The sequence below is a fragment of the Mobula birostris genome, chromosome 13, assembly GCF_030028105.1.
Source record: "Mobula birostris isolate sMobBir1 chromosome 13, sMobBir1.hap1, whole genome shotgun sequence".
Taxonomy (NCBI): Eukaryota; Metazoa; Chordata; class Chondrichthyes; order Myliobatiformes; family Myliobatidae; genus Mobula; species Mobula birostris.
Genome location: NC_092382.1, coordinates 21580305 through 21597067, shown reverse-complemented (window position 1 = coordinate 21597067; position 16763 = coordinate 21580305). Strand labels below are relative to the sequence as shown.

The 16763-nt window shown below is 46.0% G+C and overlaps 2 protein-coding genes across 3 annotated transcripts in view; one reads left to right on the top strand and one right to left on the bottom strand.

Annotated features, from left to right (window-relative positions):
* Positions 1-16763, top strand: part of LOC140208517 (NACHT, LRR and PYD domains-containing protein 3-like) — a 467255-nt gene that overhangs the window by 62827 nt on the left and 387665 nt on the right. The window lies entirely within an intron of this gene.
* The window catches only part of LOC140208556 (uncharacterized), a 211476-nt gene continuing 195492 nt past the window's right edge, over positions 780-16763 (bottom strand). Inside the window, exon 7 of the mRNA XM_072277304.1 lies at positions 780-6143. Within this exon, the coding sequence (XP_072133405.1) occupies positions 4450-6143 (1694 nt within the window). The 3' untranslated portion in view covers positions 780-4449. The remainder of the gene's footprint in view (positions 6144-16763) is intronic.

The following is a 16763-nucleotide window of genomic DNA, read 5'->3' as shown; positions in this document are numbered from 1 at the left end:
TGGACGCTTTCCTCATTTGCTCAGATCGTGGGGATCTCATCCGCGGACGATTTTGCTCATCTATTGGCTAGCTCTTTCTTCTATAGCAGTGTTTCCCAACCTATTTTAGCCCGAGTGCCGTGAGTCAAGGTGAACTGTCGAGCACCCTAGCGGCTAATTTATGCATCCCCAACAACGTCTGTTAGGTTGGTAAGGTCGGACGAGATTGCCGAGTGTCAGAGTCGTTGTGACGACGAATGTTCACTGCCTGCAGTGCTCTGCTTCTTCCTGTGTCCCAGCGCCACGTCTTTTTTTGGAAGTGTCTGCTCTGCTAACGGTCAGTCAGGTCTGGTGCCTCAAGTTAGAGGCAGCTTACCGCTCCATCAAGAAACTTGAACGCCCCCCGGCGAGTGTTATTTGTTCCTAAAGCCGTCTTAGGATGCGTAACCGCCCCCAGAGGGAATAACTGTTCTATTGTGATAGTTTCTTCATGTTTCTGGGTTGACCTTACATTTCAGTTCAGAATAGCGCATGATCGGAGCGTGTTGAATCCTGTTTTCGTTGATGCAAATACATCCTTAGAAAAGTTACCGTGAGTGGGACAGAGGGAATGGAACTCCCTCAACATCCTGCTACCTCCTCTCTCTATAGTGTGCTCACCGTATCTGTCACTCCTTTTCTCCCTACCCTTCACCCTCCTCACTCCTCAAAACACCTTCCTCTGTCTCTCTCCTCCATCTTCTCTTACTCTCCCTCTCCCCTCTTACCCTAATACACCCTCTCCCACTTCCTCACCTCCCTCTCTTACTCCGCTCACCCGAACTTTTTCTCACTCTCACTTCTCTTCTCCCCTTTCTGTGTACAAACCGCACCGCGCACCCCGACACTGAATCTCGGCCCGAGTTCACTCCAGGATAGCATACCATCCTTTTTGATGTGCGATTGTGACAGCAACAAGATAAGTAGGCTGGGTAACATCGGAATTTACTGGCATTTGGAGTTGGATGAAGCACAGGAGGGAGAGAAAGATTAGATTAGACTATGGGGACACACAGTCCTCTTTTATTGTCATTTAGTAATGCCTTTGCATTAAGAAATGATACAATGTTCCTCCAGTGTGATATCACAGAAACACAAAACAGACCAAGACTGAAAAACTGACAAAAAACACATAACTGTAACATATAGTTACAACAGTGCAAGCAATACTGAAATTTGATAGAGAACAGACCATGGGCACGGTAAAAAAAAAGTCTCAAAGTCTCTCGAAAGTCCCATCATCTCACGCAGACGGTAGAAGGAAGAAAACTCTCCCTGCCATGAGCTTCCAGTGCCGCAAACTTGCCGATGCAGCATCCTGGAAGCACCCAGCCACAGTCCGACTCTGAGTCCATCCGAAAACTTAGAGCCTCCGACCAGCCCTCTGACACTGAGCACAGAGCACCATCTCTGCTGAGCACTTTGACCCCAACCCCGGCTGCCAGTAACAGGCAAAGCCAAGGATTTTGTCCTTCCCCTCCGGAGATTCTCGATCACACAGTAGCAGCAACAGTGAACCAGGCATTTCAGAAGTTACTCCAGACATTCTTCTGTGCTTCTCACGTCTGTCTCCGTCAAATCAGAATTGTGCACGGCCCCTACTTACAAATACCGGTATCATACACCGGAGAGGCTGCGCGCTGCGTTGTACCACCATCTTCTCCTCCCCAGAGATCTAGAGGAAGAGGGAGAAGGAGAGAAGGGAAAGTGGGAGAGAGAGGGGTAGGGAGAGAGAGGGGTAGGGAGAGAGAGAGAGAGAGACAGAGAGAAAACAGGTTGAGTGGTGGTAGTGAAAGTGAGGGAGGGAGAAACTGAGTTACAGAAATAAGAGGCCGTTGGAGTGTTAGCGAGACAGACTGAGGAGAGATGGGAGGGAAGTAGCGGAGGCGAGAAACAGAGGGGAGAAAGACGGTGGCAACAACCAGTGAGGGGAGAAAATGGCAGGAAATGAGATGGATGTGGGAGAGAAGTAAACGGGAGCGAGTGAGGGGACAGAAAGAGGCGCGGGAGAGAACGACGGAGGAGAGAGATTGGAGGGAATAGAGATGGGGAAATAAACCGGGATAGAAAACAGGGATTGAGGCGGGGGAGATAAACGAGGGAAATGGATGGGCTCTTTGACATCTCTGCTGATCAGTGAGAGAGAAACGGACAGGGATCGAAAAGGGCTGCTCATTTTAAATGGAGACGTATGGAAATTTCTGAAATTCTAAATCTTCCATGTAAATTCCTTTAGGATCAGTGAAGTGTCTATCTATCTGAGAGTAAGCGGGTGGCTGGGTACATTGAGGTGGAGATAGAGGGGGATGGGAACAGATGCATAGATTAGACACGGCCGTGTTGAATAAACATAATATCATAAGACTTCCTCCTCCTCTCTCTTCTGAATTGATTTCCCTGTAGTCTGAGGGTGTACCACCAGTCCTGGGCTCTGCATTATGGGAAACGTCCTCTCCACATCCTCTCTATCTTGGCTTCTCAGTATTCAGGAAACAGCGCCCCCCCCCCCCCCCATTATTCTAAACTCCAGTGGGAACAGGCAAAGAGACACCAAACACCATGAGCTGTGGTCTTGTTAATCAGCGTCAGGTGCAACACCTTGTTCAAGACCATCTGAAAATCCAAACAAACAACACCCACTGCCTTTCTCATTTCACCAAAGAATTCCAACAGATTCGTCTGAGAAGATTTCTCCTGAGGAAAACCATGCTGACTTTGGCCGTACACGGGAGGATTTAAAAGAACTGTCATGGAACAAAATCACTGGCAGGGTCCAGCCGGCCTGAGCTGACTCGCTACTGCAGGGGTCCCCAACTTTTTTGCACTGCGGACCGGTTTCATATTGACAATACTCTTGCGGACTGGCCAACCCGGGGGTGAGGGCGGTGGGTAGGGTTGCCAATGGACAAGAGTAGAGCCAAATACATTGTTTACAGAGACTACAACGACCACGAAGCCTTGTGCGGGCACCAGTGCACATGCGTGTACCTGCCGATTTCTTCTAGAAATCGTTTTTGGCGATTCTGTTCGGGGGGGGTGGGAAGGGAGGTGTTAATCACAACCGGAATATAGGTGATAAGTGGCTACTACACTCAATTTTGTTTCTAAGAGCGTTTATCTAACGAATTTAATATTACACACACAGCGCATATTTTCCTCGCATGAATATAGCAATAAGTCAATTACCGTATCAGGGAAGGACAGGGGAGCTTGAAGTAAGTGTTGAACGAACTTCCAGTAGAAATGGTATAGGCAGGTTCGATATAATTTAAAGAAAAATTGGATAGGTATATGGACAGGAGAGGAATGGACTAGGTCAGTGGTCCATCGTTGGTGGGACTAGGTGAGAGTAGCGTTCAGCATGGACTAGAAGGGCAGAGATGGCCTGTTTCCATGCTGTAATTGTTATATGGTTATATAAGTCAATAGCATCATAACATTTTAAGTAACGTTTGGATATTAAACACACAGCACATATTTTCCCCGTATGAACATATAAATCACTGCAACACACCAATATCGCTGAATCAGTGGGAGCCCTGGGCTTGTTTCCCTGCAACCAGATGGTCCCATCGAGGGGTGATGGGACACAGCGATACTTGAACGGGGTTCCTTATGTCCAGTCCATTACACAATTTGGTTTTCGTTGCATTCATTGCAGAGATATGTTGGAAATGGGAGCAACATTTTCAGTGCTTTCGTGGCTTTCTCAGGATATTCAGCCTTGACTTTGATCCAGAACGCCAGCAGAGATGTTATGTCAAACATACTTTGCAGCCCATCGTCATTTGCAAGCTCGAGGAGTTGATCTCCTTCCCGCGCTGACATGGATGACGTGCGGGTAATGACCTCGCGTGCGTTCAAGCTCAACAGTGCGTGACAGGGAATGAGGAAAGGTGCAGCTGACTCATATCGCCAAATCCTATCATTTCCTCGCGGACCGGTAGCGCATACTTTGTGGCCCTGTGGCTGGGGACCACTGCTCGACTGTACACTAGGTGTGTTATAAATTTACTAAGTACCAGAGACAGAGTTTAAAATAGAACTGACTGATTTGTCTCAGGTCCAGAATATTAAAACTCCAGTCCCATTAAAGGTGAATGTGCAGCAGAGGAAACTCCTCCCATGCCCAGTGACCAGGGTGCAGACTGGGTGTGGTGAGCAGCAGCAATAATTGCAGAGTTCAGCACCGACAGTCACTCTCGAAATAGCATTCAGCAACAGTGATGGACAAATATCCAGCATGCAGCTTATTGAAACTTTCTCCCCAGTGTGAATCCCGTAGGGTGTCATAAGGATAGATAACTGAATGAATCCTTTACCACATTCACAGCCGGTGAACAGCCTTTCCCGAGTGTGAACTCAATGATGCACACTTGGTTGATTTGGCTGAGAGAATCTCTTCCCAAAGTCCGAGCAGGTGATCAGCCACTACCCAGTGTGAACTGACTGGTGTCTCTGTAGTTGACTTGACCAAGTGAATCCCTTCCCACATACTGAGCAGGAGAACAGCCTCTCCCCAGTGTGAACTCGCTGATGTACCTTCAGGTGAGATGACTGAGTGAATCCCTTCCCGCAATTTGAGCAGGTGAACGGCCTCTCTCCAGTGTGAACTCGCTGATGTGCCTTCAGGTGGGATGAGCAAGTGAATCTCTTTCCACAGTCTGAGCAAGTGAACGGCCGCTCCCCAGTATGAACTGACTTGTGTGCTTGCAGGTGGGATAACTGGATGAATCCTTTCCCACAGTCTGAGCAGGTGAACGGCTTCTCTCCAGTGTGAATTCGCTGATGTTCCTTCAGTTTAGATGAGCAAGTGAATCCCTTCCCACAGTCCGCACAGGTGAACGGCCACTCTCCAGTGTGAACTGACCAGTGTGCTTGTAGGTAGGATGACCGAGTGAATCCCTTCCCGCAGTCTGAGCAGGTGAACGGCCTCTCTCCAGTGTGAACTCGCTGATGTACCTTCAGTTTAGATGACTGAGTGAATCCCTTCCCACACACTGAGCAGGTGAACGGCCTCTCCCCAGTGTGAACTGAATTGTGTAGCAGTAGTTGGGATGACCGAGTGAATCCCTTCCCACAGTCCGAGCAGCTGAACGGCCACTCCCCAGTGTGAACTGACCAGTGTGCTTGTAGGTAGGATAACCGAGTGAATCCCTTCCCGCAGTCTGAGCAGGTGAACGGCCTCTCTCCAGTGTGAACACTCTGATGTACCTTCAGTTTAGATGACTGAGTGAATCCCTTCCCACACACTGAGCAGGTGAACGGCCTCTCCCCAGTGTGAACTGAATTGTGTAGCAGTAGTTGGGATGACCGAGTGAATCCCTTCCCACAGTCCGAGCAGGTGAACGGCCTCTCTCCAGTGTGAATTCGCTGATGTACCTTCAGTTTAGATGAGCAAGTGAATTCTTTTCCACAGTCTGAGCAGGTGAATGGCCTCTCCCCAGTGTGAACTGACTTGTGTACCAGTAGTTCAGATGACTGAGCAAATCCCTTCCCGCAGTCTGAGCAGGTGAATAGCTTCTCCCCGGTGTGAACTCGCTGATGTACCTTCAGTTGGGATGAGTAAGTGAATCTCTTTCCACAGTCTGAGCAAGTGAACGGCCGCTCCCCAGTGTGAACTGACTTGTGTGCTTGCAGGTGGGATAACTGGATGAATCCTTTCCCACAGTCTGAGCAGGTGAACGGCCTCTCTCCAGTGTGAATTCGCTGATGTTCCTTCAGTTTAGATGAACGAGTGAATCCCTTCCCACAGTCTGAGCAGGTGAACGGCCTCTCTCCAGTGTGAACTCTCTGATGTACCTTCAGGTGAGATGACTGAGTGAATCCCTTCCCGCAATCTGAGCAGATGAACGGCCTCTCTCCAGTGTGAACTCTCTGATGTGCCTTCAGGTGGGATGAGTAAGTGAATCTCTTTCCACAGTCTGAGCAAGTGAACGGCCGCTCCCCAGTGTGAACTGACTTGTGTGCTTGCAGGTGGGATAACTGAATGAATCCTTTCCCACAGTCTGAGCAGGTGAACGGTCTCTCTCCAGTGTGAATTCGCTGATGTTCCTTCAGTTTAGATGAGCAAGTGAATCCCTTCCCACAGTCCGTGCAGGTGAACGGCCACTCCCCAGTGTGAACTGACCAGTGTGCTTGTAGGTAGGATGACCGAATGAATCCCTTCCCGCAGTCTGAGCAGGTGAATAGCTTCTCCTCGGTGTGAAGTCGCTGGTGTACCTTCAGTATAGATGAGCAAGTGAATCCCTTCCCACAGACTGAGCAGGTGAACGGCCTCTCTCCAGTGTGAACTCGCTGATGTATGTTCAGTGTTGATGAGCAAGTGAATCCCTTCCCACAGACTGAGCAGGTGAACGGCCTCTCTCCAGTGTGAACTCGCCAATGTACCTTCAGTTTAGATGAGCAAGTGAATCCCTTCCCACAGTCTGAGCAGGTGAATGGCATCTCCCCGGTGTGAACTCGCTGATGTATCTTCAGTTTAGATGAGCAAGTGAATCCCTTCCCACAGTCCGAGCAGGTGAACGGCCACTCCCCGGTGTGAACTCGTTGGTGAGCCATTAGGCCAGATGACCAAGTGAATCCTTTACCACAAGTTCAGCGGATGACCAGCCTCTGCTCAGTATGAACTGACTCATGTGTCCAAAGGTGGGTAGACCGACTGAGTCCCTTCTCACACACAGAACAGGTGAATTCGCTGATGCACCTTCAGTTGAAATGACCAAGTGAATCCATTCCCACTGCCTGAGCAGATGAACGGCCTCTCCCCATATGTAAAATGATGGGCATGCCAGTCGGTCAGATGACAATCCCTCCCCACAGTCTGAGCAGGAAGGATGATCGGGTGAATCCCTTGCTCCTCTTCTTAAGTATCTGGACAGAGACAGCAAAACTGGCGTGTTGTGTTCGAGATTCACGTAGACAAATTCCTTGACATTTTTAACCTGTAAAAAGATTTACAAAATCCATCAATTTTGTAAATTCGGACAACATTTCAGATGAGATTACTTGAGTTATCAAGGTGTGATCTGGCATCTCACTGTTACAGTGAAGTTCAACCCAAGTTGGAGAGAGAAATCATCTTCTAACTGGGCACAGTGCTGGTATCTGGAGTGACCATCAAATTCTCTGATGCTCTTCCTGTCTCTATAAGAATGGGGCATTTCTGCCATCTCCAACCAGTGACCTGGCTCAGTTTGACTCTCTCCATTGGTATTATTCCCTGTTCTCATTGAGCTGCATGGGTTCCTGGTCCCACAGTAACTGAAACACTCTCACACAAATAGCCGGCAGTGCATTCCACGCACCCACCACTCTCTGTGTAAAAAAACCTACCCCTGACATCTTCTCAGTATCAATTTCCAAGCACCTTAAAGCGATACCCCCTCGTGTCCACACGATTAATGCCCCTCATCATCTTGTGCACCTAAAAAAGGCTCTAAACATCAACAAGGAAATTATACATTGCTTTGAGGATTTGCCAGAAGTACTGTATACAAAATTATGAGGGTATAGATAGGGTAAATGCAAGCAGCTGTTTCCACTGAGGTTGGGGGGGTGACAACCTGAGGTCATGGGTAAGTGGGGAAGGTGAAAATTTAATGGGAACATTTGGAAAAGCTCTTTACTGAAATGGTTGTGAAAGTGTGGAATGAGATGCCAGAACAAGTAGCGAATATGAGCTCAGTTTCACTATTTAAAGGAAGTTTGGATGGGAGCCTGGATGGTAGGGGTAAGGAGGGCGATGGTCCCGGTGCAAGTGGTCGCATAAGACAGCTTAAATATTTTCTTCAGCATTGACTAGATGGGCCAAATAACCTGTATCTGTACTGAACTTCGCCATGTTACTATGACAGAGAGGCTGGTCAAACTTGTTCGGAAGGGAAAAGGTAGGAGTGACAACAGAGTAGCAATGGCTGGAGTTTCTGGGAGCAATTCCGGAGCTGAGTAATCAATACATCCCAAAGAAGTTGAAGCATCGGAAAGACAGGAGGACACAACTGTGGATGAAATGAGAAGCCAAAGCCAACATAAAAGCCAAAGAGAGGGCAAACAAAAGAGCAAAAACTATTGGGAAGCTTTTAGAAACCAACAGAAGACAACTAAAAAAATGTCAGATGAGCTCAGGGCGTGGAATTATGATATTGTAGTCATTAATGAGTCTTGGTTGCACCCAACAGTCTGAGGCATTTGGAGGAATAAAATGTCCGGGGCCTCAATATCTTTTGAAAACCAAGGTACCCTGCATCAGCCATCTTTCAGCTTTTATTCTGGCAGGCACATACAAACTTGACACCCTCAAAATTTCACTTCTGAATGCCTCCCACTTACCAAGTACTCCTTTGCCAGAAAACAGCCTGTCCCAAACCACACTTGTCAGATCCTTTCTGATACCATCAAAATTGACCTTTCTCCAATTTAGAATCTCAACCCATGGCCCAGACCTCTCTTTTTCCATATTTACTTTGAATCTCATGGCATTATGATCACTATTTTCTGTCACCAGCCCTGGAATATTTCCGAACAGGTTATTGCACACTTCTACATCCGAAATTCTACGTACTGATTAAGGGCACATTTGACAACCTCTACCCCATCTAGGCCTTTTACAGTATGGGAGTCCAGGTCAATATATGGAAAGTTAAAATCACTTACTGGATCAACCTTTGTTTCTTGGCATGGTTTGTGATCTCTCTACAAATTTGTTCCTCTAAATCCTTCAGACTGTTGGGTGCAACCAAGTCCCATGTCCTGAGCTCATCTGGATTTCCTACGATGCTTCTTGCATTGTGATATACACAACTAAGCACATCATCACACCATGCTCAACTATTTGATTGCTGACTCTATCTGAGGTCTGAACAACATCTGACTGGTGTCAAGAAAACAACCTCTCGCTCATGGTCACAAAAACAAAGGAGCTGATTGTGGATGACAGGAGGAATGGAGACAGGCTAACCCCTATTGACACCAATGGATCTGGGGTTGGGAGGGTGAACAGCTTTAAGTTCCTCAGCATAAACATCACCAAGAATATCACTTGGCCTGTACATACTGGCTGTGTTGAGAAAAAAGCACAAAAACACCTCTTTCACCTCAGACGGTTAAAGAAGTTTGGGATGGGGCCCCAAATCCTAAGGACTTTCTACTGGAACACAACTGCGAGCATCCTGATTGGCTGCATCACTGCCTGATATGGCAACCGTACTTCCCTTAATCGCGGGAACCGTACTTCCGTTAATTGCAGGAAACTGCAGAGACTGGTGCGGACAGCCCAGCACATCTGTCGATGTGAACTTCCCACTATTCAGGACATTTACAGAGACATCTGTGTAAAAAGGGCCCAAAGGATATTGGAGACCCAATTCACCACAAACACAAACTGTTCCTGCTGTTTCCATCCAGGAAACGTACCACAGCAAAAGGACCAACAGGCTTCGGGACATCATCTTCCACCAGGCCATCAGACTGATCAACTCATGCTGATACAATTGCACTTGTATGTTATTCTGACTGTCCTATGAACAAATTATTTGTTATAAGGTACTATAAATTACATATTGCACATTTACATGTAGACGTAATGTAAAGATTTCTACTCCTCATGTATATGAAGGATGTATGTAATAAAGTCAATTCAATTGATTTCACCCTCTCCACTATCTGTTCTGTCATTCTGGCTCCCATTCCTCCTACAACTTATTTTAACCATATCACCCCATTCCCCCCACACTAGCAAGCCTTACCACTAGGATATTAGACCCCTCTTGTTCTGTTCCCCTAACTAACGAATCCCCTATCATCCCTTTGATTTTCCCCTGTCAGTAATCCTCCTCCCCCAACAGTTTCTAAACCGGTCCACCTGTTGTTGTGTGGGATAGCAACAAAAGTACTCTGCAATGGCTATTTAACCTCATTCCCCTTCCCGACTCGCACCCAGTTTCCTGTGTCCTGCACCTTGGCTGTAACTCACCTCCCTTCATGTCATATTTATCACCCCCTCCAACTCCTGGATGATCTGGAATTCATCCATTTCAAGTTACAGCTCCTTAAAGTGCAGGGTTACAAGCTGCAGCTGGATGTACATCTTGTAGGTGAGGGCATCAGGAACACTGGAGGTCTCCCCACCTTCCCACCAATGCCCCCTCTAATTTGTCATGACCAGTGTGCACATCAATCTTGTACCGTATATTTTTTACCCAGTAACAACATGTGCATAGTGAATTTTATATAGAGAGGTATTCATTTTAACAGCTAGCAAATCACTGTCTATAAGAACTTTGATCTCCTCTGGGTTTGTTTAAGTTCATCTGCACTCTCACGCAACCCATGTAGCAGGCCTGTAACAGATAACGAAGGATTTTCTCATCAGAGCTTTTGCACATTATCCATATATGGCTTGCTTGCTAAATTATGCTTTAAAAAGTCAGATTTCCAAGTATCACTCCACTTCTTCCCAATTGTAAATTCTCCAGCAACTTTTGCATCACCACAATACACACAGGTGACACCGGTTTCTACATTGCACATAAATATTTCCCCTGAACCCTCCGAGGAATTGAGCATATATAAAAAACCTATGGGGTACGTAACAGCATACTCTAGGGGAAGAGATGGGGAAATACATATGCCAACTAACCAAAATTTTCCAAGCATTACATTCACAGGTACGACAGGCTTGCAAGGAAGGGAACTACCCCGCAGAGAGGAGTGACTATCCCACCATAGAACCTGGGGATTTTGTCCTGATGAAGAACTGGGATCGAGGGAATCTCAGACCTCGGTGGAGAGGACCACATCAGGAGTTACTGACCACTCCCACGGCTGTGAAACTGAAGGGGCAATCTCGGTGGATACATTGAACAGACACCAAATTTGTTACTGACGGAACTGAGTAGAAGGACTCTCTCGGACAAAAGGAAAATGTATTGGCTGATAGTGGTGTTTGTGTTCATGTCTTTGAGAGGGCTCACCCCAGCATCCGGGGGCCCCCATGTTAACATCTTTCTGTCTCTCTGTCACATCTAAGCCAAACAGGTGGAACTAGGGGTCTGCTGGGTTTGTACTGAAATTCCCCAGCATGGTAAAACTACGATTCCAATGTCAGTAATCCCGCTCAACCAGAGTGAGGAACTCTCAGCCACGGCTTTCATAAACAACACCCGGGGAAGAGGGGTGAGGAGCTATGTTCTAGTCAGAGATGACTGTGGCTGTCAGTGTTTTGAGGGATGCTATCTCAGGCCCCCACCAAACGGAACTTCCTATACTGGGAAACATGCATCCTGGCCATACTTGCAGGTGCCCAGCATTACAGAGGAATAACTGAGACCAAGCGATTTTGGATGATTGCTTTTCTCTCCTATGAAGTAGCCAGGAATTCACGAGAGATAATCAATTTGGCTACAGCACTTGAGGAGCTGGCCACAATACAGCAGGGGCCCTGACAGAAACACAGGCCCAAGGAACAGAAATATCCACTGAAATGACTGCAATCCGGCACACAGTCCTACAGAATTGTATGGCTTCAGATTTTATCCCAGCTGAGAAAGGGTGAACCTGTGCTATTATTGACACAGAATGCTACACCTATATCCCTGATGAGTCTACTAACATTACATCCCTCTCCGAGCACACTGCCGAGGAGACTGCAGCATTAAGAAAGTTGGACAGGATTTACATGGGGTCACCAAAGGGTCAAAATGATGGTCTTCGAAGGCCTGTTCACTCATATGTGGAGCATGATATTGCATTATGGCCTAATAGTTCTACATGTCATTGTTATAATTACTGTTGTACGCTGTTATTACCCACTGATATGTCAATGCTGTACTCGGTTGCTTTCTCTGTGAAAAATTACTGCTTTGTTGATCATGTAATGATCAAAAGGAGGGAATGATAAAGTATATAAAAGGGTTAACACGTTGTTAAACGATAGCAGCCTGTTTTTCTGAAAGAAACTGCTGATGGTCAACAGATGTGCTGAGCCACGCTGAGCCATATTTCTTCTTGAGGGTATCTAGCTAGGGTTTCAGGATGCTTATCTCCCTGTGCACTCATGCACAGAGATAGGACAGATTCAGTCTGTTCTGTGTGTGTAAGCCATTATGACTATTTTGTAATTTGTCTTTAGCAAATAACTTTGACTCCAGCCTGTCTTGTGTGGGGGGTATCTGGACGGATATATCTGTGGTGTAAGGGAAATTGTTAGTCAGTTAGTGGATTGGGCAGGAACAGTCATGGACTGTTCCTGTTTGAGCGAATAACTGAATAGCCCCGGGTGCTTGGAATAAAGAGTTTGTACTTATACGATCTCTGAGTGACTTTATCCGGATTCGACTTCCACAGACTGGGAGTGGTTTTAAAGGGCTGGGCTGCTGGAAGCACATTACCAGACCTGGAGTGATTGCAACTGGGTCTGACAGAGGCATAACTGGCTCTTCTGGGAACATTCAGTCTCACCCCAACTATTTCCTACCATCCTTTGTACAAGTATGCAACGTCTAAAAGACCAGTGTTTGAGTAAATGAGACTCACCAAACTTTCCCCTGACTGAATCACTGGATTCTCCGAGTCAGATGGGTCCTCTCCAGCTGATGCTCTCAACCCTCGGGCTGATTCTCTTGTTGCTGTTCCCTGATCTTCAGTAGTGGTTTGCTTCCAGTTGGGGTTTTTCTTCCAATAAATCTCTCACCGCAGGTCTAACTTTAACGTGAAAGATAATGAAGCACAATAACCATAAAAAGGAGAAAAAAACATTTCTGTTTAATGTTACTAAGAACAAAACTCACTAAAATTTAAACATTGAAGGCAGATATAATGATCTCAGTGAACAATCTATTATTGTCCTTCACACGTCACAAAACAATGTGGGATAAGAACAACCCATCATTCAGTCATGGTAAGACATAAGACACAGGAACAGAATTAGGTGAGTCGATCCATCTGGTCTGCCTCACCACTCAACCATAGCTGAATTTTATTCCAACACCATATTCCTGCCTTCCTCCTGTAACCCCGAAGTTACTTAGCAATCATGAATATATTAATCTCTGTCAAAAATATACCCGAATGGCAGCCTCAACCAAAATCTGTGGCAACAAATCCTACAGATCGGACATCCTTCGGCCAAAACATTTTTCTCATGTCAGTTTTAAAGGGAAGCATCTTTATTCTGAGACTGTGCTGTCACATCACAGACTCTCCGTCTAATGGAAACATCCTCTCCATGTCCACTGTATCCAGGCTTTTCAGCTTTCAAGAGGTTTACTTGACCATACATCCCTCCACCACCCCAACTGTCCCTCTGAACTACATCCAGCACAGGCCCAGAACCATGAAATTCTCCTCATACATAATGCCGATCATTCCTCAGATTATTCTTGTAAATCTTGTTTGCAACAACTGTACAAACACATTTCCAGGAATAATAGACAAATTGGTACCAGGATAATTTAGGGGGAAATGTTGTGCTTTCTTTACTGTTTTACTGTTACATACCTTGTGGGCATCTTGTGACTGTCTTATGACCATGAAGTAATGGAGTATCTTGTGAGCATGATGTAATTGCGTTGTGATGGTGGGGTCAAGTAATTTTCCTGCCAGTGTGAGGTCATGTGATGACCTGTTCCAACAGGTATACATGGGGAAACCCCTGTTGTTACGGAGTTAGTTCATCAGTTTTGGTTCGTCAGTTAGTTTTGCTGCGTAATCATCTCATGACGTAGTTTTGTTTCAAAGCAAAGTTTTACTCTCTATTTTAAGGTAAAACCGTTGTTCTGGCAGTTTCGCCAATCGCTGCCAGGTTTTGTTTGTTTACCTTTGCAGTCTAGTGTCGGAGAGTGAAGACCTTTACCAAACTACAGGAACCTGAAGGATTGAGTAAAGGTTGTGTCATTTGGCGGTTTCATAAAAGATCGACCTTATTGAATCTTCGTTCAGAATTAGTGATCTGCATCTGAGATAACCCCTGCAAGCTTGGGAAAGGTTTGTGCAGTGTTCAGCATCCAGAAAAAGGTCAGTTCCTTTAATCCGTTTTATTTCCTTTGACATGAATCCTTTGGACAGAATCAGCAGTAACGTCACATCTTTGAAGAAATCCGTTTCCAGAGAAGTCTCTCCTTATTGACTGCGTAAATCACTTGGACTTTCAAATTTACCACTTTAAGACTGTGTTTGAATTTACCTCTTTAAGAACTGTTCCAGAGTTTGGCTGTTTGTTAAATTGCCATATAGCAGTTAACTTCCGGTTAAGTTAGTCGTTAGTTTACTTTTCACTATTGTTGAGCAGAGTTTAATAAATATTTAAGTTTGTTTATAAAACCTGACTCAATTCTATATTCATAGTTGCCGACCACATAACACTGCGATCACAAAACAAGCCATTTCCGTTTCCAAGTGAAACCAGGTTTATTTCAGGAAATATAAACCAGTCCAGGGTGAACGTAATAAAAGGAAACTGGAATTACCAGAAACACTCAGCAGGTAAGGAATAGCTGTGGGGACAGGAACACACTTTACAATTCAGGTTAATAACGTTTCATCAGAATGACTTCAAACATTTTCAGTTTTTAGTGCCAATCTCCAGCAACTTGAGATTCTGTCTGATTTCCACCGAGTGACAGACAGGGGGGATTTCCAAACACAGTTTGAACACCAAACTCATGGGTCTATTTCTACTGCTGTAAACACAGAATAGTCCATTTACTTATAGCCTCTCCTCAGATTAGCAGTCATTGCTTCCAAAGGAACTCCAGAAATAAACATCTGATCCCAGACCAGAAATACTCGCTCAACACCTCATAAACCCAAGCAGCTCGATCCCCGGGTCCATTTTACCTGAAGCAAAAACTGTGATACCCCAGGATCCAACCTCACACAGCTGAACCTGCCACTCACTGACCCTGAAAATCTCACACATCACCCCCGCAACTCAGACTGGGTAGTGCATTCTGGGATTTCCACACAACCAATGTCCAGCTGCTCGAAATTTCTGCTTCATTGCAGAAGGACGACCATCCTGCCCCATCTGTAGAAGCACTAACCAAAGGCAAAACCAAAACAGCGACAGTTCCATATGCCTGGAATGTAGATCACAGGACTCTCCCAGTACTCTTTGCTGACAGGAAAATGCTGCAGTGTGTCAGCCAGTCACAGTTCAAAAACCAGCTCCTCCACACCAATGCACAACACAACTAGTACCTGATGACCCTCTGGCATTCCAGCTAACAAAAACTGATTCTGGAAATAACTCAGCAAGGCCAAAGGTGCAAAAGAACACTTCACAATAACAAGGGTTAGAAGAAAAATTGCTGATATACAACATTGAGGAGGTGGGACACAGGGTGACCGAGGTTGACCCAGATGGTTGATGTATATCGCTGAAGCGGGACAGTGGGGTGGGGTTAGGAGACTGGACAGAGGTTGAACAAGATGGGCAGGGATGAGCACATGGAACCAGGTGGGAGAAGGGATCAAAGACAATCATTGATGATCCTCCAGCAATACACAGATACTGAATTAATAGTACATACTACTGTATAAAAGATCCTAAAATGACAAAGTTAGAACAAACAACAAGAAATTTGCCATATATACTTTGACCCTCACCAAATTTTTATCAACACACCACAGAAAGTTTCTCATCCGGACACTTCACATGTTTCCATGGTAACTGCTCCGCCCGTGACTGTGATGAACTCCAGAGACCTTTGGATACAGATCAGCACATCACAGAAACTATTCTGCCCCCTAGACTTCCCAGTCCCTCGGTAAAGCAGGCAGTGAAATCAAAGATCCCCACAACCTGGGACGTTCTCCTTTCTCACCCACCCCAATCGGGGAGAAGTCTACAGCCGAAAGCTGAGGGACAAATGCGAGGGGCCTCAGGAAGCGAGGCGAGTTGGGGGAAGTTAACGCGACTCAGTGGCCAACATTAGATTTCCCCAACACAACGTAGAGGAAACGTAGAACATAGAATAGTACAGCACATTACAGGCCCTTCGGCCCACAATGTTGTGCCGACCCTCAAACCCTGCCTCCCATATAACCCCCCACCTTAAATTCCTCCATATACCTGTCTAGTACCCTCTTAAACTTCACTGGTGTATCTGCCTCCACCACTGACTCAGGCAGTGCATTCCACGCACCAACCACTCTCTGAGTAAAAAACCTTCATCTAATATCCCCCTTGAACTTCCCACCCGTTACCTTAAAGCCATGTCCTCTTGTATTGAGCAGTGGTGCCCTGGCTATCCACTCTACCTATTCCTCTTATTATCTTCTACACCTCTATCATGTCTCCTTTCATCCTCCTTCTTTCCAAAGAGTAAAGCCCTAGCTCCCTTAATATCCGATCATAATCCATACTCTCTAAACCAGGCAGCATCATGGTAAATCTCCTCTGTACCCTTTCCAATGCTTCCACATCCTTCCTATAGTGAGGTGACCAGAACCGGACACAATACTCCAAGTGTGGCCTAACCAGAGTTTTACAGAGCTGCATCATTACATTGCGATTCTTAAACTCTATCCCTTGACTTATGAAAGCTAACATCCCATAAGCTTTCTTAACTACCCTATCCACCTGTGAGGCAACTTTCAGGGATCTGTGGACATGTAACCCCAGATCTCTCTGCTCCTCCACACTACCAAGTATCCTACCACTTACTTTGTACTCTGCCTTGCAGTTTGTCCTTCCAGAGTGTACCACCTCACACTTCTCCGGGTTGAACTCCATCTGCCACTTC